The sequence below is a fragment of the Narcine bancroftii genome, chromosome 10, assembly GCF_036971445.1.
Source record: "Narcine bancroftii isolate sNarBan1 chromosome 10, sNarBan1.hap1, whole genome shotgun sequence".
Classification (NCBI taxonomy): Eukaryota; Metazoa; Chordata; class Chondrichthyes; order Torpediniformes; family Narcinidae; genus Narcine; species Narcine bancroftii.
In genome coordinates, this window is record NC_091478.1 from 48,263,423 (window position 1) to 48,283,694 (window position 20,272).

A 20,272-nucleotide genomic window follows, 5' to 3' on the forward strand; every position below is an offset into this window, starting at 1 on the left:
TGTTTATCTTCTCTTTCCGTTTTTCCATCATTACCTTTCCTCCTTTTCCATTTCTGTTTTCTTATTTTCAACTCTTTATAAGACAACATTCCTACAACATCTAACATTTTCCTTATTCTCCTATTTCTATCTTATTTATCCCCAATCTCCCCTTCACCTCCTGAGTTGTCCTTTATCCCTTGTCGGACAACCACATCTCCCCTCTCCATTTGGATTTGCGAATCCACTCGCAAGCGTCAGCTGATTGTGCAGTGACCGCTATTTCCCCCCACCCCGCCTCCCCCAGAAAAGATTTCACTTTTCATATGTCACAAAGGTCCCTCTTTTAATTCCCTCCTTATTCTCTCTATTCCATTACCTTCCCTTATTAATTCTTGTCTATACTATCTATATTTTCCTCTAAGTACAGATACATTCATGTATGCTCATTGTCTCTATTCACTCTTATACCTCTTTACCTGCATACATATCAATCGTGATCATTTTTACTCTCATTACCCGTCTTCATCCCTCAGTCTATTTTTGTCTTTACCCACATACATATCAGTCGTGATCATTTTAACTCTCATTACCCGTCTTCCTCCCTCAGTCTATTTTTGTAATTGTTCTGCAAATTTTCGTGCTTCTTCTGGATCCGAGAATAGTCTGTTTTGCTGTCCTGGAATAAATATTTTCAATACCGCTGGATGCTTTAGTATAAATTTATACCCTTTCTTCCATAAAATCGCCTTTGCTGTATTGAACTCTTTTCTCTTCTTTAGGAGTTCAAAACTTATATCTGGATAAATGAAGATTTTTTGCCCTTTATACTCCAGTGGTTTGTTGCCCTCTCTTACTTTTTCCATTGTCTTCTCCAGTACCTTTTCTCTTGTAGTATATCTTAGGAATTTTACTACAATAGATCTTGGTTTTTGTTGTGGTTGTGGTTTAGAGGCCAATACTCTATGTGCCCTTTCTATTTCCATTTCATGCTGTAGTTCTGGACATCCTAGGGTCTTAGGGATCCACTCTTTTATAAACTCCCTCATATTCTTGCCTTCTTCATCTTCCTTAAGGCCCACTATCTTTATGTTATTTCTTCTGTTATGGTTTTCCATTGTATCTATTTTTTGAGCTAGTAGTTCTTGTGTCTCTTTAGTTTTTTTATTAGATTTCTCCAATTTCTTTTTTAAGTCTTCTACCTCCATTTCTGCTGCTACTGCCCGCTCTTCCATCTTGTCCATTTTTTTTCCCATTTCTGTTAAGGTCATCTCCATTTTAATTATTTTCTCCTCTGTGTTGTTTATTCTTTTTCTTAAATCCTTAAATTCCTGTGTTTGCCATTCTTTAAATGATTCCATGTATCCTCTAATAAGAGCAAGTATATCCTTTACCTTGCCTCTCTTTTCTTCTTCTATTTCACCATACTCTTCCTCTTCTTCTTCCTCTGGGTTGACCATCTGTTGTTTCTTTGTTGCCCTTTCCTCCTCTTCTATCTTGTTTCTATTGTCTTCTGTGGTCTCTTCTTGCTGCAGGTGTTCTGCAGCTGTCGTTGCCGGCTGTGGAGATCGACTCCCCAGCTGGTCCCCCCTCCCGTCGGTGTGTTTTTTTTCATTCGCATCGCGCATGCGCGAAACTTCGCGCATGCGCGGTTGCGCACTTTTGTTTGGCTCTGCGAGCCATTTTTGTAGTCCATTATTTACCGACCTGAGGGAGCGGGTTTCTCTCTCCGCAGCGGGCCTCTTCGGACAGGTAAGGCCTTCACCTTTTTCCTCCTTTGTCTTCTCTTCCTCTCTTCTTACCGTTGCTTTCGACTTTTCTTTTTTTGTCGCCATCTTCTTTCCACCTTTATACTCACTTTTCTGTAACTTTTATTTCTGTGCCTTTGTGTTTTCTCTTGTTTTTCCCGACTTTTCTGGAGAGGGCTGGAGTTCACCGTCCGGCCACTACTCCATCACGTGACTCCTCCGGGATTTTGCTGTTCATGATGGATATTGATGACGTGGATATGAATATTGAAGGAATGTTAATTTTTGCAGAAGAGAGAAAATTCAGAGGTGCTTTGTCTAGGAAGACAGGCCATTTAAGGCTACAATGGGGTATAAATCGATAGGAAAGTTGAGCAGGAAATTGGCAGTTTTTATCCTGATAAATGTAGGGTAATACACTTTTGGAAGTGAAAGGGCAGAATATGTGTAGTAAATGGTGGGGCACAAAGAAATGTTAATGACTGGAAAGACCAAGTGGAGGATTTCCTCAAAGTTGCAACACAGATGGATAGGATGTGAACAAAATGTTCAGATTTCTTGCCTTCATGGATCAGGGCAAAGAATATAACATTTGGAATGTAATGTAATGTTGCAGGTTTACAAAATGCAAACCCCATAATTTTAAAAATGAGAAAAAAGGGAAAAATTTAGGAACAGCAGTCTGTCACAGGGAAAATGGACGAGTATTATTAAGAAAATGATAACCAGGCACTTGGAAAATAAAAATAAAAATGGGTTTGGGCAGAGACAAAATCATAATCCCAGTTGACAAATCTGTGGGAATCTTTGGAGTTATCAACCAGCAGAAAAGACCAAGATGAACCTATGAATGTGGTGCATTTCAACCTAAAGAAGGCCTTTAATAAAATCCCATTCAGGAGGTGAATAAAGGACATGAGATTTGGGGTTGTGGAATGATGTAAATTGAGGATTGGTTAATGAATAAAAAAACTCTTAACAGTTATACTATTTTAACATAATAACATAACATAACATAACAATTACAGCACGGAAACAGGCCATTAGGCCCTTCTAGTCCGCACCGAACCAAACACCCCTTTCTAGTCCCATCTCCCTGCACAATGCCCATAACCCTCCATCTTCTTCTCATCCATATACCTGTCCAACCTTTTCTTAAATAATACAATTGACTCCGCCGCCACTATTTCTCCCGGAAGATCATTCCACACGGCTACCACTCTCTGAGTAAAGAAGTTCCCCCTCATGTTACCTCTAAACCTCTGCCCCTTAATTCTTAACTCATGTCCTCTTGTTTTAATCTTTCCTCCTCTTAACGGAAATAGTCTATCCACATCCACTCTGTCTATCCCTTTCATAATCTTAAATACTTCTATCAAATCCCCTCTCAACCTTCTACGCTCCAAAGAATAAAGACCTAATCTGTCCAATCTCTCCCTATACTCTAGATGCTTAAACCCAGGTAACATTCTGGTAAACCTTCTCTGCACTCTCTCCACTCTGTTTATATGACTGACAGGGTGGGAGAATGGGATGCAGCCAGTTGACAATTGGTACCAAAAACGTCTTGTACAAAAAGGGCAGGCAGAACAATTTGTGGGTTATCACCAGTGGGATTTGGAGTGTAGTACATGTGAACTGTGATGGTTCATTGCACGTGGATGAATGATGCTCTTTACAAACTATGATCTTGCAGGAACTGTTGGCAGTTTCATCTCTATTCTGGAAACACAAATATTGCAAATGATCACCATTTTCCATAATTTTGTGCCTCTCATTCACAATGAAATTTCATTATTTCCAGGATATCATTCCCCAATTTAGTGTGAATGATAAGGGATAGGTAAGTATGGAGTGGAGAACAGTTTGATGACATTCATCATCTGGGGCAGTACGGTTAGTGCAACACTATTACAGCACCAGCAATCTGAGTTTGAATTCAATGTTGTCTGTATGTTCTCCATGTTTGTGTGGGTTTTGAATGCTGCTGGTGGGGGGGAGGGGTAATGCTCTGTGTATTGTGCATTATCAGATCAGATACTATTTATTTGTCATGTAATAAAATTGAAATGTAATATTACACAAAATTGCCTTTAGTCTGTCATAAGGCAAAGATTCACCATTAGTATTGTTCAGTGCCCTCGACAATTAGAGAAAGAGCGTCCCTTCAGAGTCCGTGGAGTATGTAATACAATGAACAGTAAAATTCCTGGTATCTGGCAGATGCCGGATATGCAAATTTTCCGGTTGCCTGAGACACACTTTTACAATGCTTAACTAATACACCTGCATTAAGAATAAACAGTTAAAAAAAAGACAGTCAAAATGTAAAGCAATTTGAAAGAAATCAGTGTTGTAGTCCTTAATTGTATAAAGTTCACTTTAATCAGGTAATTTCTGTAACTTACAAGATTTAACTATGAAGCTCGGTCGTGGCGCTGTGACAGCGAAGCTATGCTAACTATGCTGCCTTCATAATTAACCCCCATCCTCCAAGTTCACAGATAATTAATACCAATAAAATAATGACTCTTACCAAGCAGGGATAGGAAGAGACTTTGGGAGTCTCCCAAATGGCAAGCGGCATCGACTGACTCTTCATCCTGGATGCCACCATTTGATTCAAGCACATTTTTATTGAAACTTTATTCATATAGCTGAATGTTTCCTTCCATCTGCACCAACAGGTTGTGCGTTGCTTTGGAGAAATTTACTTTTAAAATTTAAACTTTTATTTTAATTTTTATTTACTCTTATTTATTTTAAATTCTATTTATTTAATTCCTCTTCTTTTTTTGCCAGTTGCTTGAATTCTGGATATTGGGGAGTTTACTGTATTATGTACCGTGTTGTCTGTGTATGTGTGTATACTGCTGTTCAGAGATATGCTGTTTTGTCGAGTTGACAAAAGGCAAAGGAGGAAAAACCCAACACCCAACCCCAACCAACCAATTTTCCCTTGCAACTGCTGCAACCATGTCTGCCTCTTCAGCATCGGACTTGTCAGCCACAAACGAGCCTGCAGCTGACATGGACATTACCCCTCCATAAATCTTCGTCCGCGAAGCCAAGCCAAAGAAGAAGACATGTACAGTTAGATGATAATAAACTTAAACTTGGAATGACCTTTCAGGGGCTAGCAGCAGCAGTCAGGTCAATGGCACTGTGACTCTCTGAAGCTCATGCATGCTGGCAGGCAGTGCAATAGTGATTGGTGACTCATTTGTGAAGAGGGCGGGAGATCCTGCTGCTTGTCCAGTAAGGCAGATGAACTGAGGGCACAGTTGAGAGGAGTAGGACTGGCTGCTCAGCTTTCCAGGGTACAGGTGCTTCAGGAGGGTCAAAGGTGGGGGTAAAAGAGGAACTTGTGTTTTGTTGATTAAGGAGGTTGTCACAGAAATGGTCAGAGGTGACATTTCAGACAGGCCGACCAGTGAGGCTGGATGGGTGGAGCTGAGGAACTAGAAAGGCATGATCACCTTGTTAGCAGTGTACTGTAGGTTCCTAAATACTTTATGGTAATTAGATAAGATTCTTGCCAGCTGCAGTTCAAATAAAGCTGTTGCAATAGTGGATTTCAACTGTCCAACTATTGACTGGGAAATCACAGTGTACAAGGTTCAGACAGCGTGGAATTTGTCAAATGTTTTCAGGAACGTTTCCTCTGGCAATGTGTAGAGGCCCCACAATGGAGAGGGCAAGGCTTGATTTAGCCTTGGGAAATGCAAATGGATGAAGTGTTTGTGGATAAGCCTTTTGGGGATCAGAGACAATTTTGCTCTATGAGGTTTAAGACCCTCATTCATGGAGAAAGGCAGGGCAGGGCTGTGAGTTAAAATTTGGAATTGGGGCAAGGCCAATTTTGAAGGGATAAGACAAGACAGTTTAACTTAATTGGATCAGGTTGTTTAAAAGCCAGGTCTTCTGACCCAGGGAAAGTGGAGACAGCACTGCTCTCACTGTCACGTTGCATTAAAGATAGTTGGAGACTTGGGTAACAATAAAAACAAGGCATGGCAAGATGAGTTGGCCCCAAGTTTAAAAAGTCACCTCCTGTGCTTAAGTTGCACCCTAGGTTCGAAATGTGTGTTGAAGGAGATAACATCGATCAAAGTGGCGGAGGCTCCAGTCACATTGCAAATTCCAGTTGATGAAAACAGTAATTGCAAACCAATTTACTTAATATTGGGAAAACTTGGGCATCATAAGCTGGGCATAATCCATTTAAATGTTGCTGTAATTTTTATTTCCCAATAAATAAACTGCGAGAAGCTAGAATGACTCAGCAGGTCAGGCAGCCTCCATGGAATTCACACGATTACTGTTAAAATAAGAGGAATGGAGATGGGACTGGGGTACTGTTGCAAACAATAAAGGGAGAGTTGGAAGTACAAGATTAGGAAAAATACTATTTTTAAAAGGTAAGGCAAGGCCATACCATTATTAAAGAATGTTTAAAATGGTTAATTCTTGATAAAGATACAAACTATTGCTTCTTGTTTAGGGTGGATGGGTAAAAAGGGCAGCTGGATATGGTGGGCTGTAGGACCCACTCCATTACTTTATGAATCTACGGAGATCCATCTTGATCTTTCAAAATCCTCATTATCACAGAAACTCGCTGTCAGCCATTTCTTTTGTGAAAATTTTATTTTCCTGTTTTTCAAAATAAACATAATCTTGTGTTTGAAAACACAATAATTTTCAACATACTTACACATTCACATTCAAAAATACAAATACAATGTCAGTTTACTTGCAATTTCCATCCCTCCCACCAAATATCAAAATTAATAAAAAAAAAACTCAGCACCAATCTTCTGATCTATCTTCATTCTTTGAGGTGCTACACTGCGGTTGTCTCTACATATCTTTATTAACAAGCTAATAAGATATGTTCGAGATATGGTTGCCATATTTTGGCAAAAGTGTCATATTTATTTCTGAAATTATATATTATTTTCTCCACGGGCACACAGATTTGCAGCTCTATGGACCATCAAGTAATGAGCAGGGGGGAGTCGGACTTCCAGGTGATCACATTATTTTTCTACTGACAGGGCATCACTTCAAATTTAATTTGAAGTTTTGTTAATTTTCTGCCCACGTCCTTCAGGTTTCCCAATAAATACAACTCTAGGTCCAGTGGGAAGTCTGCCCCCGTAATCCTAGTTAATATGTTAGATAATTCAAGCCAAAAGGGTCTCACCTTTGCCCAGCTCCATGCGGTTATCTATCTGGTTACCTATCACCTACAAGCAAAGTGATGGAAGGTGATGTCCACAGTTCAATCAAATGACACCTGCTCATCGTTTATAAAATTGTGGTTATTTGCCATTGACACTCCCAAATGCCTTTCAAACTTTCATCTCTATCATCAAAAAAGACACAGATTTAACTGAGAGCCATGCTGAATTTTGGTAGGCCTGCTTGAATGTTGTCCAAAGAGCTGAACAAGGTGAGGGTTACTTCTCAGAGACCCAGCAAAGGTGGGCATGAAGGGAGGGGGAATACTACCACTGAAGTAGTTGTTGGAGGTCAATCATTCCAGCCCTTGACAACCCTGCAGGGTTCCACAAGCCTGAGCCACTATTTTCACCTGTTTTATCAATTATCTTCCCAGTATCATAAGGCCATGATGTTGGGGTGATTGGGGCACAAGGTTCAATTCCACTTGCAACTCCATCGCAGGCTGGTTGTACCAATTATAATTTCCTTTCATGGTACACAACTGACAGGAAATTTTCAATAAGGTGGAAGCCTGAGGAAATTCAGCATGTCCCCTGCAACCCTCAACAACTTTTAATAGATGCACCATTGTAAAGGTCAGGCTACATTGGAGAGGAATTGTACAATAAACTACAAGGAGTGGGGAACAGCGCTTAGACCATCACGCAAACCTTCTTTCCCTCTGTCGACACCACCTATGTTTTCTTCTGCCTTGCATATTTAGAAGCTCATCCTATCCAAGTTTCTCTCTTCTCCCCATCCTCTTTGAAAGAAGATTTTCGAATGTGAGGTCATATACCACCAAATTCAACAATGGTTTCTTTCCCATTGCTATCTGACACCTGAATGAGCTTCTCAAGAGTAAACTTAGTTGAAGTGAAATTCTGCAGTGTTTTACTTGCTGGTCTTGTGTATAGATTGACTTGCTGGATAACACGTAAAACAATGCACCTTGGTTCACATGACAATAAACTTGACCTTAACATCTCAAGAAGCTCAGCATTGTAAAGCAGCAACTTGATTGGTAATTCTATGCATCGCGTTAAACATTCTTTCCTGCACATGGTGGCTGCAGTGTGTGTCATCTATAAAGTGGACCAAAATTATTCACCAAGGCTACTCCAAAGCACTTCACAAATCTGTCAAAGATGACAAAAACTTCAGGTACACAGGAATTCCCCTTTGAGTTAGACACCTCCAAAATACATTGCTGCTCCTTCTTCGAAAGGTGGAAATGCTGCATTTCCTTGTCTAATTCAGCAGTTGAAGTGCCTTTACTGGAAGGGCATTAGAAGTTCAAGGTAGAGGCTGACCACCATCTTAAAGGATAAATTGCCATAGGCAAGAAATGCTGGCATTCTCAATGAAACTCGGATCCTGGAAAACTAATAATAATAAAATTTTAAAAAGGCCTCTCACTGTTAACATTTTTGAAGTTGTAGTTCTTAAATTCCGAATAAACAATGGTGATACTTTTTATGGTTTCTAGTTCTTAATTCAATCTGTCTAATTTCTGGTTTGCACTGCAGTTTGAAGAATCTTTGTAAGGATTGAGACACTACAATCATGACCATTGAAGCATCCATTCCTGGCAACACCAAACCTCACATGGGGACCCGTGATCATCAAGAATATTTTTGGCTCCGTTCCTTTGTTGCAGGAGGTGACTATAATTTTTTGAATGAACAGTTCATAGTTTTAGCAGCAAATAATCCAAACTGCTCTTGACATTGGTACAGTAAAACATTGTTCACTTGCTCAATGTCCTTTTAAATCCTCACAACAAAAATTAGTTGGCATTACTCTTTAAAGCTCTACGTCTTTGATCTTTTGGAGGGAACGTTTTCTAATTTCAATACATTTTCCATGAGGGGAAACAGAAAAAACATTTGGTTCTAATTTTTGAATTCCTGTATCAAACGATATACTTTAAAATATTGAAGGAATTCTTCAAAATATTTATCTTGATTAGATTGTCTATTAACTTTTTAATCTGAGATCTGCATTTAACTCGTGCATATTATAAACTGTAAGGGCTGGGGGACCGATCCCTGTGGAACACCAGCATCCAATTATTTAAAAACCACCCTTTACCATCGCCCTCTGTTTCCTTCATGTTCAGATTGCAATCGAAAGTCAAGAACTGAAAAGGAAATGGGGAAATTTATGTATATGTAAAGTGTATGTATGAGCAAAGGTTTGCAGTTCCGATTTCACATTTATTGTCAGAACACATACAGACATCACATACAACCCTGAGATCCAGTTAATATAAGAGGGAACACTTAAGTCTGTTTTATAAAGATAATTACGGAAAGAGTTGGACATGAACTAAAAAAACCTTACAGACAGCATTACTGAATGTATCTACCTTCACTAAAGAGAACGCTGACAATATCATTTAAAAAAGTTTGATTGGATGAAAGTAATAGATCAAACTTGAAAATGAAAGCAGGCTTCAAATCAGAAAAGTTGTTTTCTCCTTGTTAGGTTGCATCCTAGGTTACTGACAACAGTAATGTTTATTGTGGAAAGTAATGCAGATTGAAGTAGTAGAGGCTCTGGCCACAGCCCTTGAATCTTGCATTTCATTTGGGGGAGAGAGGCAATGGAATAAAGAGCATTATATACAGGTACTTCCTGACTTGCGACCTATGTGACTTGTGTCCATCCACACATATGACCAAATTTTAAGAAATATAACATTTACGCTATTCATGTTGTATTTGACAAACTATAATAACAGGGATGAAGGACATGTAAGAGCCAAAATGTGTGTACTTGCCTTGTTAGCGTCCCAGGGTCTGTAGGCTGGGCATGGCCATCTTGATTTCTGTGCACACGCGCGAGTCTTTGGTTGGCGCATGCGCAGTGGGTTCGCGTATTGGAGCAAGGAAAATCTATTTATTTATTGTACATGCCTGGGGGTCTATAAGGGATCAAGGAGTCCATAAAGGTTTGGGGACCCCTGTCATAGGTGAATATGCAGGAATACAATGACATTATCAAAGAATTTGAAGTATTAATAAAATTTAGAAAAAGATAGGAATGGGTCAGGCAGAATTTCTCCCATATGTTGTCTAACATTCTGAGTATTTTCAAAATTTGATTTAAAAAAAAATTATATTTCCAGCATTTGCAGTTGGTGGAATTTCTATCAAAATAATATTTTCTTCTGAAGACTAATTAATGTTAGTTTTTAAAAACATTTTTTTTGGATAAATGGTTGCATTAACTGTGCATCTGCCAAATTTGTTACTTTGCCCACTGGTTTATAGCCTCTGCAGTATTTTGGCTCAGGTAGAATGACCCTGTTATGCCATATGGGCTGTTTATGTAAAATCTACCACTCCATCTTATCTTCTTGTCATTTTCGTACTCTTTTCATTCAACTTGTTTAATCCCACTTCCCTGTCCATTCCCCATGGTTTCCATCTTGATAATCCACTTTACCCTTGAATGTCACATTTAATTTAAGTCAATGTCTTGCTTATTTCCCACTCTTACGGAGTCCAGAGGACCCCAAAAACCAGCAGCAATAGATATGCACCACAACACAGGGTTACTTAAACAAAAGTTGTTTTTAATTGCATTTGAAGAAGAAAATAGAATTAAACGAACTTTTTACTTAACTTACCGAACTCACTTAATTCCCCCTCTAATACTAAGCGCAGGTGTGTGTAATGTATATTTAATATTAGAAAGGTTCTTTGGATCACAGTCCAATCTCACTGGTTGCAGGCAATTCTTGGACTGTGCACAGAAGTTAGCATTAACAAAGTTCACCAGTCTTTGGTGCTTAACAGGCAAATGGTTACCACTCAGGAGGGTTCTTGCTGGTTTGCAGAGAGAGATTCCTTTTCCAGGACATCCGCAACTGATTCCTTCTCAATCAGTCTTGCTGATGAAACTTGCCTCCTTCAGGGTTCTCCAGATGATCCTCTTTCTTTCAGGTCACCTTTCACACTGCCAGTCTTCTCCTTTGACCAGGCAGTCTTCCAAAGTTTGCCAGCTTGTCCTTCTGGAATGGATTTATGTCTCTCTCCTCTCTGTTTCACACCCTCTTACTCTGCGAGCAAAACTGTTCTCCCCTACCTGCAAAGGTCACATGCTCTCCCAGGCAAGCTGCTGTTGATACTTTGTTGCCTCTTGCAAAAAGCATTCTGCAAAAGTCCTGCAAATATTCTGTGTTTTAAAATGTGTGTGTGCAAGCTGCTCTAACAATTCCTCCAAACCACCTCTAAATACTCTGTCACACCACATCCTTCAATATCTGACCCATTCTAATCCTCTGTTTGATCTCCTTCATGCTTTTTATTCAATTCTTATGTCTATTTCCACAAATTTTTGCTGCTGATTGGTGCCTGGTTTCTTTCATGTCAAGTTTAAACACCATCATACTTTCTCCTTGTGACATTCATGAACCACCTGATCTATTGTTTCTCATTCCCAATGCACTCCTCCTCTTGCACTTTAATGTGCTAGTTGATGTATCACATGCACATCTAATATTGCCCTGCTTGTTCCTGTAACCTTTAGTCATTGTTTTCACTTTAGCATCCTTACCCAATATCTCCTCATCACTTGTAAGTTTTGAAAACCATATTAATTTTCCTGCTCCTCCCTTTTTAAAAAAAAATTTAAACATACAGCACGGTAGCAGGCCATTTCGGCCCATGAATGCCACTCAATATACATTCTATTTACCTACACCCCGATACATTTCGAACAATAGGAGGAAACAGGAGCCCCCAGGGAAAATTCATGCAGACATAGGGAGAACATACCAACTCCTTACAGACAATGCGGGATTCGAACCCATGTCCTGATCGCTGTCACTGTAAAGGCATTGCGCTAGCCACTATGCCAACTGTACCCCTCTAACTGGTACACCAACCATGCCGCCCTTGGTCTTTTCAAATTTCACTCTATCTAACCAACTGATCTGATCACTCTCTACTATTGCACCCAATCTGAATCTATACCTGTCCCAACCCTGCTGCTTGTACTGTTTGACGTGCTGCCTGGTTCTGGGTACAGCCATTGGTTTTCAGTTGAAATAATCTTGCATTTCCATGCAGCTCTGTTAAATGTGTAAGTTTGTGATTGGTAGAATCGAGAGACTGAATTTTCAGTTTATGTTGCCTTTGGACTTGGTGGCAATGTGGAGATGTTTGGCTGGGTGATGGAATATAGGGTTTGGTGTTGCCACTTGGATCTTGCCCGAGACTGAAAGATTCTTAGTGTAATCTGATCCTTTTAAGCAATTAATTTAACATTGGACAGGTTATTGGAATTAGTTCTTCGATACAACACACACCTGCATTTGAAATTAGGTGATTATTCAAAAACAATAAAAAAAGAGTTGAATGTTTTTGTGAAAGTTTTGCAGGCTGCTGTAGTCTGTATGGATTTCAGCTGGCATTGCAGGCTGATCAGAAAATATTTTATTTCTCCTCAATGTTTTTGACCTGCCTATAAATACTTTACCTTGCCGTAGAACTGTAATGGTGCTCTTCAAAGTTTCAAACACAATTCCTTGCGAATGAGGTACATACTCTCTTGGCTTCCCTTATTTTTTGACATAGTTCTCCTCCTCCTCCAATGCCTTCTTGGTTTTCCAGCTGATTTTTGCCTGATTTTAATCATATTTGATTGTGTTCTGAGAAACTTTTAAAACTCGTTTACTTTTTTTACATTTATGTATCCTGATCTGTCCAAAGATCAATGTATTGCTCATCAATGTGATATTATCACTTGAAGATGTGGTGTCTGTTTCTGTTGTTTGTTGTCTGTCTTGCACTGGATCGAATTTGTTTCATTGATTTATAAATTACAATATGCACATCAACCCAAGAGGGGAGGCAAAGCCTTGGTCGGCAGTCTGTCTGAAGGATGACAACATGGCACTGAAATTTATACTTACTTAACCAACAATTCTGACTGAGGCATTAGTTAATCTTAGCACCTTTATGCAAACTGTATGTAGGTCGTACCAAATATTTGTGTTGTTGTTGTAAAAGAATATAATTTGTTTTACGTAGGTGTTGCAGGATGTTGTGCAAAGTCGACTATTGCTCCTTTGGACAGAGTGAAGATTTTGCTACAGGCTCACAATCATCACTACAATCACCTGGGTAATTACTTTTTAAAATCTGTTACATGTGTTTGGATGTAGAAACAGACAGGTGTAATAATGAAGCCTAGAGAATTGCCAGACAATTGCCCAATTGTTTTGGAATTGAGATGAAGAATTTTTATAAGTATTTAGTGCACCTCAAAATATTGTTGGATTCTCCCTGAATGAGTGATTGCATCCTTGGATCAGCATGGCAAATATCACACAGTTATGAGTTCTTAAGAGAAGAGCTTAACCTGCTATGGATGAACTATATATGCTCCATGTCTGCCACATAATCCTATATTGCTGCAATTATTCGACTGTACCCTAATGCCTCCACTCTTTCCTGAATAGAGCTTCTATATTCTTCAACAGCCACCTCACTTGAAAAGCATTGAACTGTACCTGCTGATAGCAATACTTACTGACAGCTTCTCCTAATCAACTTGTCTATGGTCTCCAAATTAGCCTTGCCCCAGTTTAGGACTTTTGTCCATAAATTTTTTTCCATCAATATTTTAGAAAGAATTTGTGCTCAGTGGTGCCAAATTCCTCTCTACCACTTACCAGCTCTTGCCCAGCCTTGTTTCCCTAGAGATTGATTGTTGCTTCCTATCCAAATTGGGCCATTGACCAAACCTTCTTATCCAAGTTGGGCCATTGACCAAACCTGCCTATCCAAGTTGGGCCTTTGACCAAACCTTCCTATCCAAATTGGGCCGTTGACCAAACCTGCCTGTCCAAGTTGGGCCATTGACCAAATCTTCCTATCCAAGTTGGGCCATTGACCAAACCTTCCTATCCAAGTTGGACCATTGACCAAACACACTAAACAAATTCTGTCCTATCTAATCTCTTGGAGCTCTGCAGTACCAGTAAGTATTAAGAAAGTTTTAAAATCACCATTAGAACCCTATTATTCCTCTACCTATCTGTAATCTCCCTTTATGTTTATTTCTCTAATTCTTATTGGCTTTTGGGGCCTTTAGTACAATCCCATCAAAGTGATCATCTACTTGCGTAGCTTCATTGGAAGTTGCCTCCAAGAAAATCCTTTCTAAATTCAGTTTATGATGTTCTTCCTCAACAAATTTGCAACTCCCCTCCTCCTTTCTGACTTCAGTCTATTGTGCCTGTACCATCTGTACCCTGGATCATTAAGTTGACAATCTTACACCTCCCTTGACCATTTTTCTGAACTAGCTTTAATATCACAATCCCATGAGCCTATCCATTCCCCAAGTCTTGGAGTGAAAGAGGCAGAGGAGTGACTCCGAGGTTTATAAAGTCATGGGATATATAGATGAGGTGGATGCACAAACTTTCCAAAAGTGGGCAAGTCTCAAACTTGAGACCATAAGTTTAAGGTGAGAGGGGAATAAATTAAAGTAGACCTGAGGGGCAAGTTTTTCACACAGACGGTGATGGGTACTTGGAACGAGCTCCCAGAAGAAGTGATAGAGGCGGGTGCATCTAAAACATTCAAAATGTACGTAGACAGGCTTATGAACAGGAAAGGCTTCACTGGAAATGGGTCAAATGGCAGCAAATGGAACCATCTCGGGTTTTCATCTTGGATGCTGTAGAAAGGATGGGCTGAAGGGCCTGTTTCTGTGCTGTACAACTCAGTGATTCTCTGAAGGTCTGAGCTGATGTTAATGGATCAGATTTTTCTGGCTGTTAAACAACTTATAAATGCAAGTTTGACTGATTGGACTTGGGAACAAAATCTGTCCATTTGCTCTGCTGCTGAATTTAAAGTCCAGTGGCAGAGCTCAGTCTCCTCATCATTACCCTGTGTGGGGGAAAATTGGTGCATTTGGTTGTAGCAGTTTGGTATTCATCAAGACCCTGGAAACTAGAATACTGTTGATTTTGAACATTTATTTAAGGACTGTGATCTTTGTTACAGGGGTTTTTTCTGTTCTCCGCGCTGTACCAAAGAAAGAAGGCTTCCTGGGGCTGTATAAAGGTAACGGAGCTATGATGGTCAGGATCTTTCCATACGGTGCCATTCAGTTCACTGCATTCGACAGATACAGAAAGGTAAACTCAGTTGAGTTTGTAGTTATGGTTGAGCCAGGTCTTAGTTGCTCTATTTCTCCATCAGTTATATCTCCACACCTTCATTTATCTCCTTCAGATGCTGAGAGTTCGGCAAGGTAAGGCCCTCTACCTCAGTGTGATTTTATTTCATTTTCAGTAAGCACAAAATGAGAACAATTCTCCAAGACCAGTGGGTGGAGTTTGCATGAACAGCTTGCACATGCAGAGACTGCTTCAGCATTCACCTAATTGAAGTACAAAAGGTAAAGGTTCCATTATTGTCACATAATGCCACATTTAGAATGTAACATGCATAAAATTCTTTAACTTTGGTCCATTGTAAGGTGGACAGGAAGTCGTCACTTTGTTCAGCGCCCCTCACAGAAATCTACAGCACCTGGTGTTCCTGGGTGGTCTCCCCTCCAAGTACTGACCAGCCCTGAGCCTGCTTGGCTTCCAAGATCAGACAATCTCAAGTGTATTCAGGCTATTCAGCTTCATGGGGATAATGTAAGTGGTTGTTAATTTCAGATGTTTATTTTTCATTCATTTTATTCATTCATGGCTGTGGAGGTTGCTAGAAATTCTGACATTTATTGTCCCTTCCTAATCACCCATGCACAGTGGATTGTTCCTTGCTGTGCATATAACGGATGACCTATCCTGGATCTACAGCACCTCCTCATTATTCTGGAAGGCGCAGCAGTGCCTACACTTCCTCTGGAGGATGAGGAGGGCAAGGCTACTGATCCCCATCTTGACAACATTTTACAGGAGCACAATTGAGAGTGCCCTGTCGAACTGTATCATTGTGTGGGATGATAGCTGCAATCTTCAGGCTGGAAATCAATACAGAGGATCATCAAAAATGCTGAGAAGATTTCTTGAGTCTCACTTTCCTCTATTGACAACATTCAGCATTGCTTAAATAGGGCTGAAAAGTTATCGAGGACTCCTACCATCCATCACACGGGATCTTTGACCTACTACAATCTGGAAGGAGGTACAAGGGCATCAAAATCAGGACTTCCAAACTGGGAACTAGGTTCTTCCTGCAGGCTGTTACAGAATAAATTATTCCAAAATATTTGTACATATTTATTAGATCCATGTAGAGTAAAATCCCCATTGTCCAGCACCTACAGGGATCACAGATGCAGGAAATGCAAATTTTCTGGTTGACTGAGACTCACTCTTTCAATGCCTAATACACCTGCATTAAGAATACACTGTAAAAGATAAAAGACAGTGCAAAATGTAAAGTAATTTGTAATATTGTGGTCTTTAATAATGTAAAGTTCACTTTAATCAAGTAATTCTTGTAACTTACAAAATTTAAATTTGAACCCCAGTCGCTGGTACCATAACAGCTCCTGCTCTAACCGTGCTGCCGTCATAATTAACCCCCTCCCCCAAGTTTACAGATAAAGCCTTCTTAATATACCTAATACTAATAAAGATTCTCCTACTAGGCAGGGATAGGGAGACACTGGGAGAGTTTCCCCAGTGGTGAGCAGCATCGACCAGATCTTCATCCTGGGCGGAACCATTTTATTCAAACACAACTTTATTTAAACTTTGTCTAGCTGTTGTGGGCAGGCACGACCGGGGCGCTTTGCTGGCTGAATGTTTCCTCCCAAGGGGTTGTGTGTTGCTTTGGAGAACATTTACTTTAACAATTTTTAACTTTTATTTAAACTATTTTTATTTATTTTTCCAAAACCTTGTTTATTTGCTCACATTTTTGACAGTTGTTGGAGTTTCCAACAATACATATATGTTTTCTATGTCTTTTATATTGTGTGTGTATGTGTGTGCAGTGGAGAAGCACTGCCTCATCTGGTTGCATGTGTACAGTCAGATGATAAACTTGAACTTGTAAAGGTAGATTTCCCTCACTGATGGATGTTAATGACAGAAGGATTTTAAATGCAACCCTATAATCTGTGTTCTCAATAAGACCAGTTTTAATTCCAGTTTTAGTTAATTATGTGGATTTAAATTACTCAAGTGGTATTTGAAATTGTTTCTGGATTGATGGTCGCTGCTGACTGATGATTAAGGTTCTTCAATTTGCATTTATTGTAATTGCCACAAGGACTTTAACTTCCTTTATATATTTAGAAAATGTTTCATTTATATTTTTTAATGATCTTTAAAAATTTCTCTGAATAAATGTGTCATGACAGTGTTACACTTAGGAGTTGAATAAAATGGGGTGATCAGGATTTAGAACTAGGTTGTTCAAGGTGAATAGTGGAACTTGAAGAATCTCAAGATAAGTGCAAGCTATTTGGTATAGGAACCTAACATGAGTGAAGGGGAAAATGCTGGAAACAATTGTAAAGGAAGGGATAAATGATCAATTGGAAAGGCAGGAACTAATCAGGCACATTCAATGTGCTTTTATCTGTTTGATAGATTTGATTGAATTCTTTGGAAGAAGTGTGTCATTGAAGGTATGGCAATTGATGCGATTTTCATGGACTTTCATAAAAGGAGACTAGTACAAAATGTGTGTGTTTGTGGGACCTAGAGTAGGTTGGAAAACTAGATCTAGTTGGTTTAACAGTATGAGACAAGACAGTGATGGTACAGTGTTTTTCCAATTAGATGCCTGTACCTATTGGTGTTCCAAAAGAATTGGCGCTGATATCCTAATTATTGTAGAGTATGTGAATGACTGTTGTTATGAGCCCAGAAGACCACAAAACCCAGCAGCAAGAGAAATTCAACAAATGGATACTTAAACAAAAGTTGCTTTTAATTGTCTTTAAACATGAAAACAGGATCAAACTTTAAATCATTACTATTAACTTACTTAACCCCCTTCAAATTCTAAGCACACATGCATGTAATGTGTGTGTAAATTCAGAAAAGTTCTTTGATTCACATTCCAATCTCACTTCTCACTCCTCCAAGTTCACTGGTTCCAGGCAATTCTTATACTGTGCACAGAATTTAACATTTATGAACACCAGGCTTTGGTGCTTGAAAGGTAAATGGTTACCACTCAGGAAGGTTCTTGTCGGTTTTTCAGAGAGAGATTTGTTATTCACTGGACATAAACCAATTCCTTCTAGCCACATCAGTGTCTTGCCGAAGAAACTTGGCCCATCAGGGATTTCCGATGATAACCTCTTTCTTTCAGGTCACCACAGAGTTCCTTTTTGTTTCTCTTATTTCAAGTGAAACATTATGCAGTCAGTCCTCTCCTCTTGTATGGACCACAAGGGCTTTGACCAGGCTGAACTAAGCACTCACCACCTATCTTCAAATTGGGGGTTTTCTACAAGCTTGCCAGCTTGTCCTGTTCTAGTCGCAGCTGCTGCTGCTGAACTGTAGAACTGAATAACTGAATTCTCTCTCTCTGTCGGAGAAAAACCTGTTTGACTCTCTCTACTTGCAAAACCACATGAGCCTCTTAGAACAGAAAACTGCCCTCAGACAGCCTGTGGCTCCAGACCTAGTCCTCTGAGTTATTTCATCCATTGCTTTCCAAAACGACAACCCATTTGTGAAGTCTCTTTAGGCACTCCCCAAAACCTTTACAAAGGCATTTGGAGCTGACATATCTGGCTTGAGCAGAGCTCCAGTATTTTAAATGAGATCGGTTTGATGTATTTGCATGTGACCTACACTTTAAAAAAACTGCCACAACGTTTCTCCTTTAAAACATATCTATATACAATATAAAATAGAACATAATCTGTCACAGTGTAGATATGGGAGGCAAGATTAGTAAGTTTGTGAATGATGTGAAGATTGGCAGAGTTGATGGTGTAGAAAGTAGTCATCTGTAGAGAGATATCAATGTTTAGGTGAAATGAGTCAGCCTGTTAACATGCTGTGTTACGGAGTCCAGAGGACCCCAAAAACCAGCAGCAATAGATATGCACCACAACACAGGGTTACTTAAACGAAAGTAGTTTTTAATTATATTTGAACAAGAAAATAGAATTAAACTTGAACTTTTTACTTAACTTACCTAACCCACTTAATCCCCCCTCTACTACTAAGCGCAGGTGTGTGTAATGTATATTTAATATTAGAAAGGTTCTTTGGATCACAGTCCAATCTCACTGGTTGCAGGCAATTCTTGGACTGTGCACAGAAGTTAGCATTAACAAAGTTCACCAGTCTTTGGTGCTTAACAGGCAAATGGTTACCACTAAGGAGGGTTCTTGCTGGTTTGCAGAGAGAGATTCCTTTTCCAGGACATCCGCAACTGATTCCTTCTCAATCAGTCTTGCTGATGAAACTTGCCTCCTTCAGGGTTCTCCAGATAATCCTCTTTCTTTCAGGTCACCTTTCACACTGCCAGTCTTCTCCTTTGACCAGGCAGCCTTCCAAAGTTTGCCAGCTTGTCCCTCTGGAACTGATTTCCGTGACTCTCTCTCTCACTCACTCTCTTTCTGAGAGCAAAACTGTTCTGTCTCTGCCTGCAAAGATCACATGCTCTCCTAGGTAAACTGTATGTTGCTCCTCGGCAAAAAAGCATTCTGCAAAAATTCTGTGTTTTAAAATGTATGTGTGCAAGCTGCTCTAGCAATTCCTCCCAAACCACCTCAAAATACTCTGTCACAGCTGCATGTCTAAATTTAAATGTAAAAATAACTGTGGAAGTTTGATCCTTGTTTCCACTTAATGATTCTAGTCTTTTGTTGGTGTTTTTAAATTCCACTTACCTCCAGATTTGTGATCTTGACCTCCAGGTACTAGAGAGGTAAGTTAGCTGCTTTGCTATTATGTTTTAAGATGAACAAGAAATTCTGCACAAACGTGCTGGAGAAACTCAGCCGGTCACACGGCATCCATGGAAAGTAAAGGGTAGCAGACTTTTCAGGTCTGGGCCCTCATCAGGTCTAGTGAAAAACAAAACCAGGAACTTGAATAAAAAGTGTGATGTAGGGAGGGAGAGGAGGAAGGGGAATGGGGAGGAGCACAGGCTAACTGCTCAGAGGATGCAGATGGGAGGGTAGATGAGGAAAAAAGCAGGTAAGTGATTGGGGGACAGGATCAAGGATAGCTCCCTGATAACAGAAGGAAGTGAAGGGATGGGGAGCTGCGAGTAAATATACTTCCTCCCCCTGCCCTTTGCTCTCTCTCTCTCTCTCTCTCTCTCTCTCTCATTACCTGTTAGCTATTG

At 39.7% G+C, this 20,272-nt stretch overlaps 1 protein-coding gene across 9 annotated transcripts in view; it reads left to right on the forward strand.

The window, feature by feature from the left end:
* slc25a16 (solute carrier family 25 member 16) overlaps positions 1-20,272 on the forward strand; it is a 174,783-nt gene that overhangs the window by 126,216 nt on the left and 28,295 nt on the right. For 5 of the 9 annotated variants that reach the window (XM_069900882.1, XM_069900883.1, XM_069900884.1 and 2 more), the window contains 3 exons: positions 8,486-8,619; positions 13,001-13,093; positions 14,990-15,123. In XM_069900882.1, the coding sequence (XP_069756983.1) occupies positions 8,523-8,619; positions 13,001-13,093; positions 14,990-15,123 (324 nt within the window). In that variant the 5' untranslated portion in view covers positions 8,486-8,522. Of the gene's footprint in view, positions 1-6,719; positions 6,761-8,485; positions 8,620-13,000; positions 13,094-14,989; positions 15,124-15,191; positions 15,634-20,272 lie in introns of those variants that run through there. The other 4 variants (XM_069900888.1, XM_069900887.1, XM_069900886.1 and 1 more) reach the window with 3 other exon arrangements.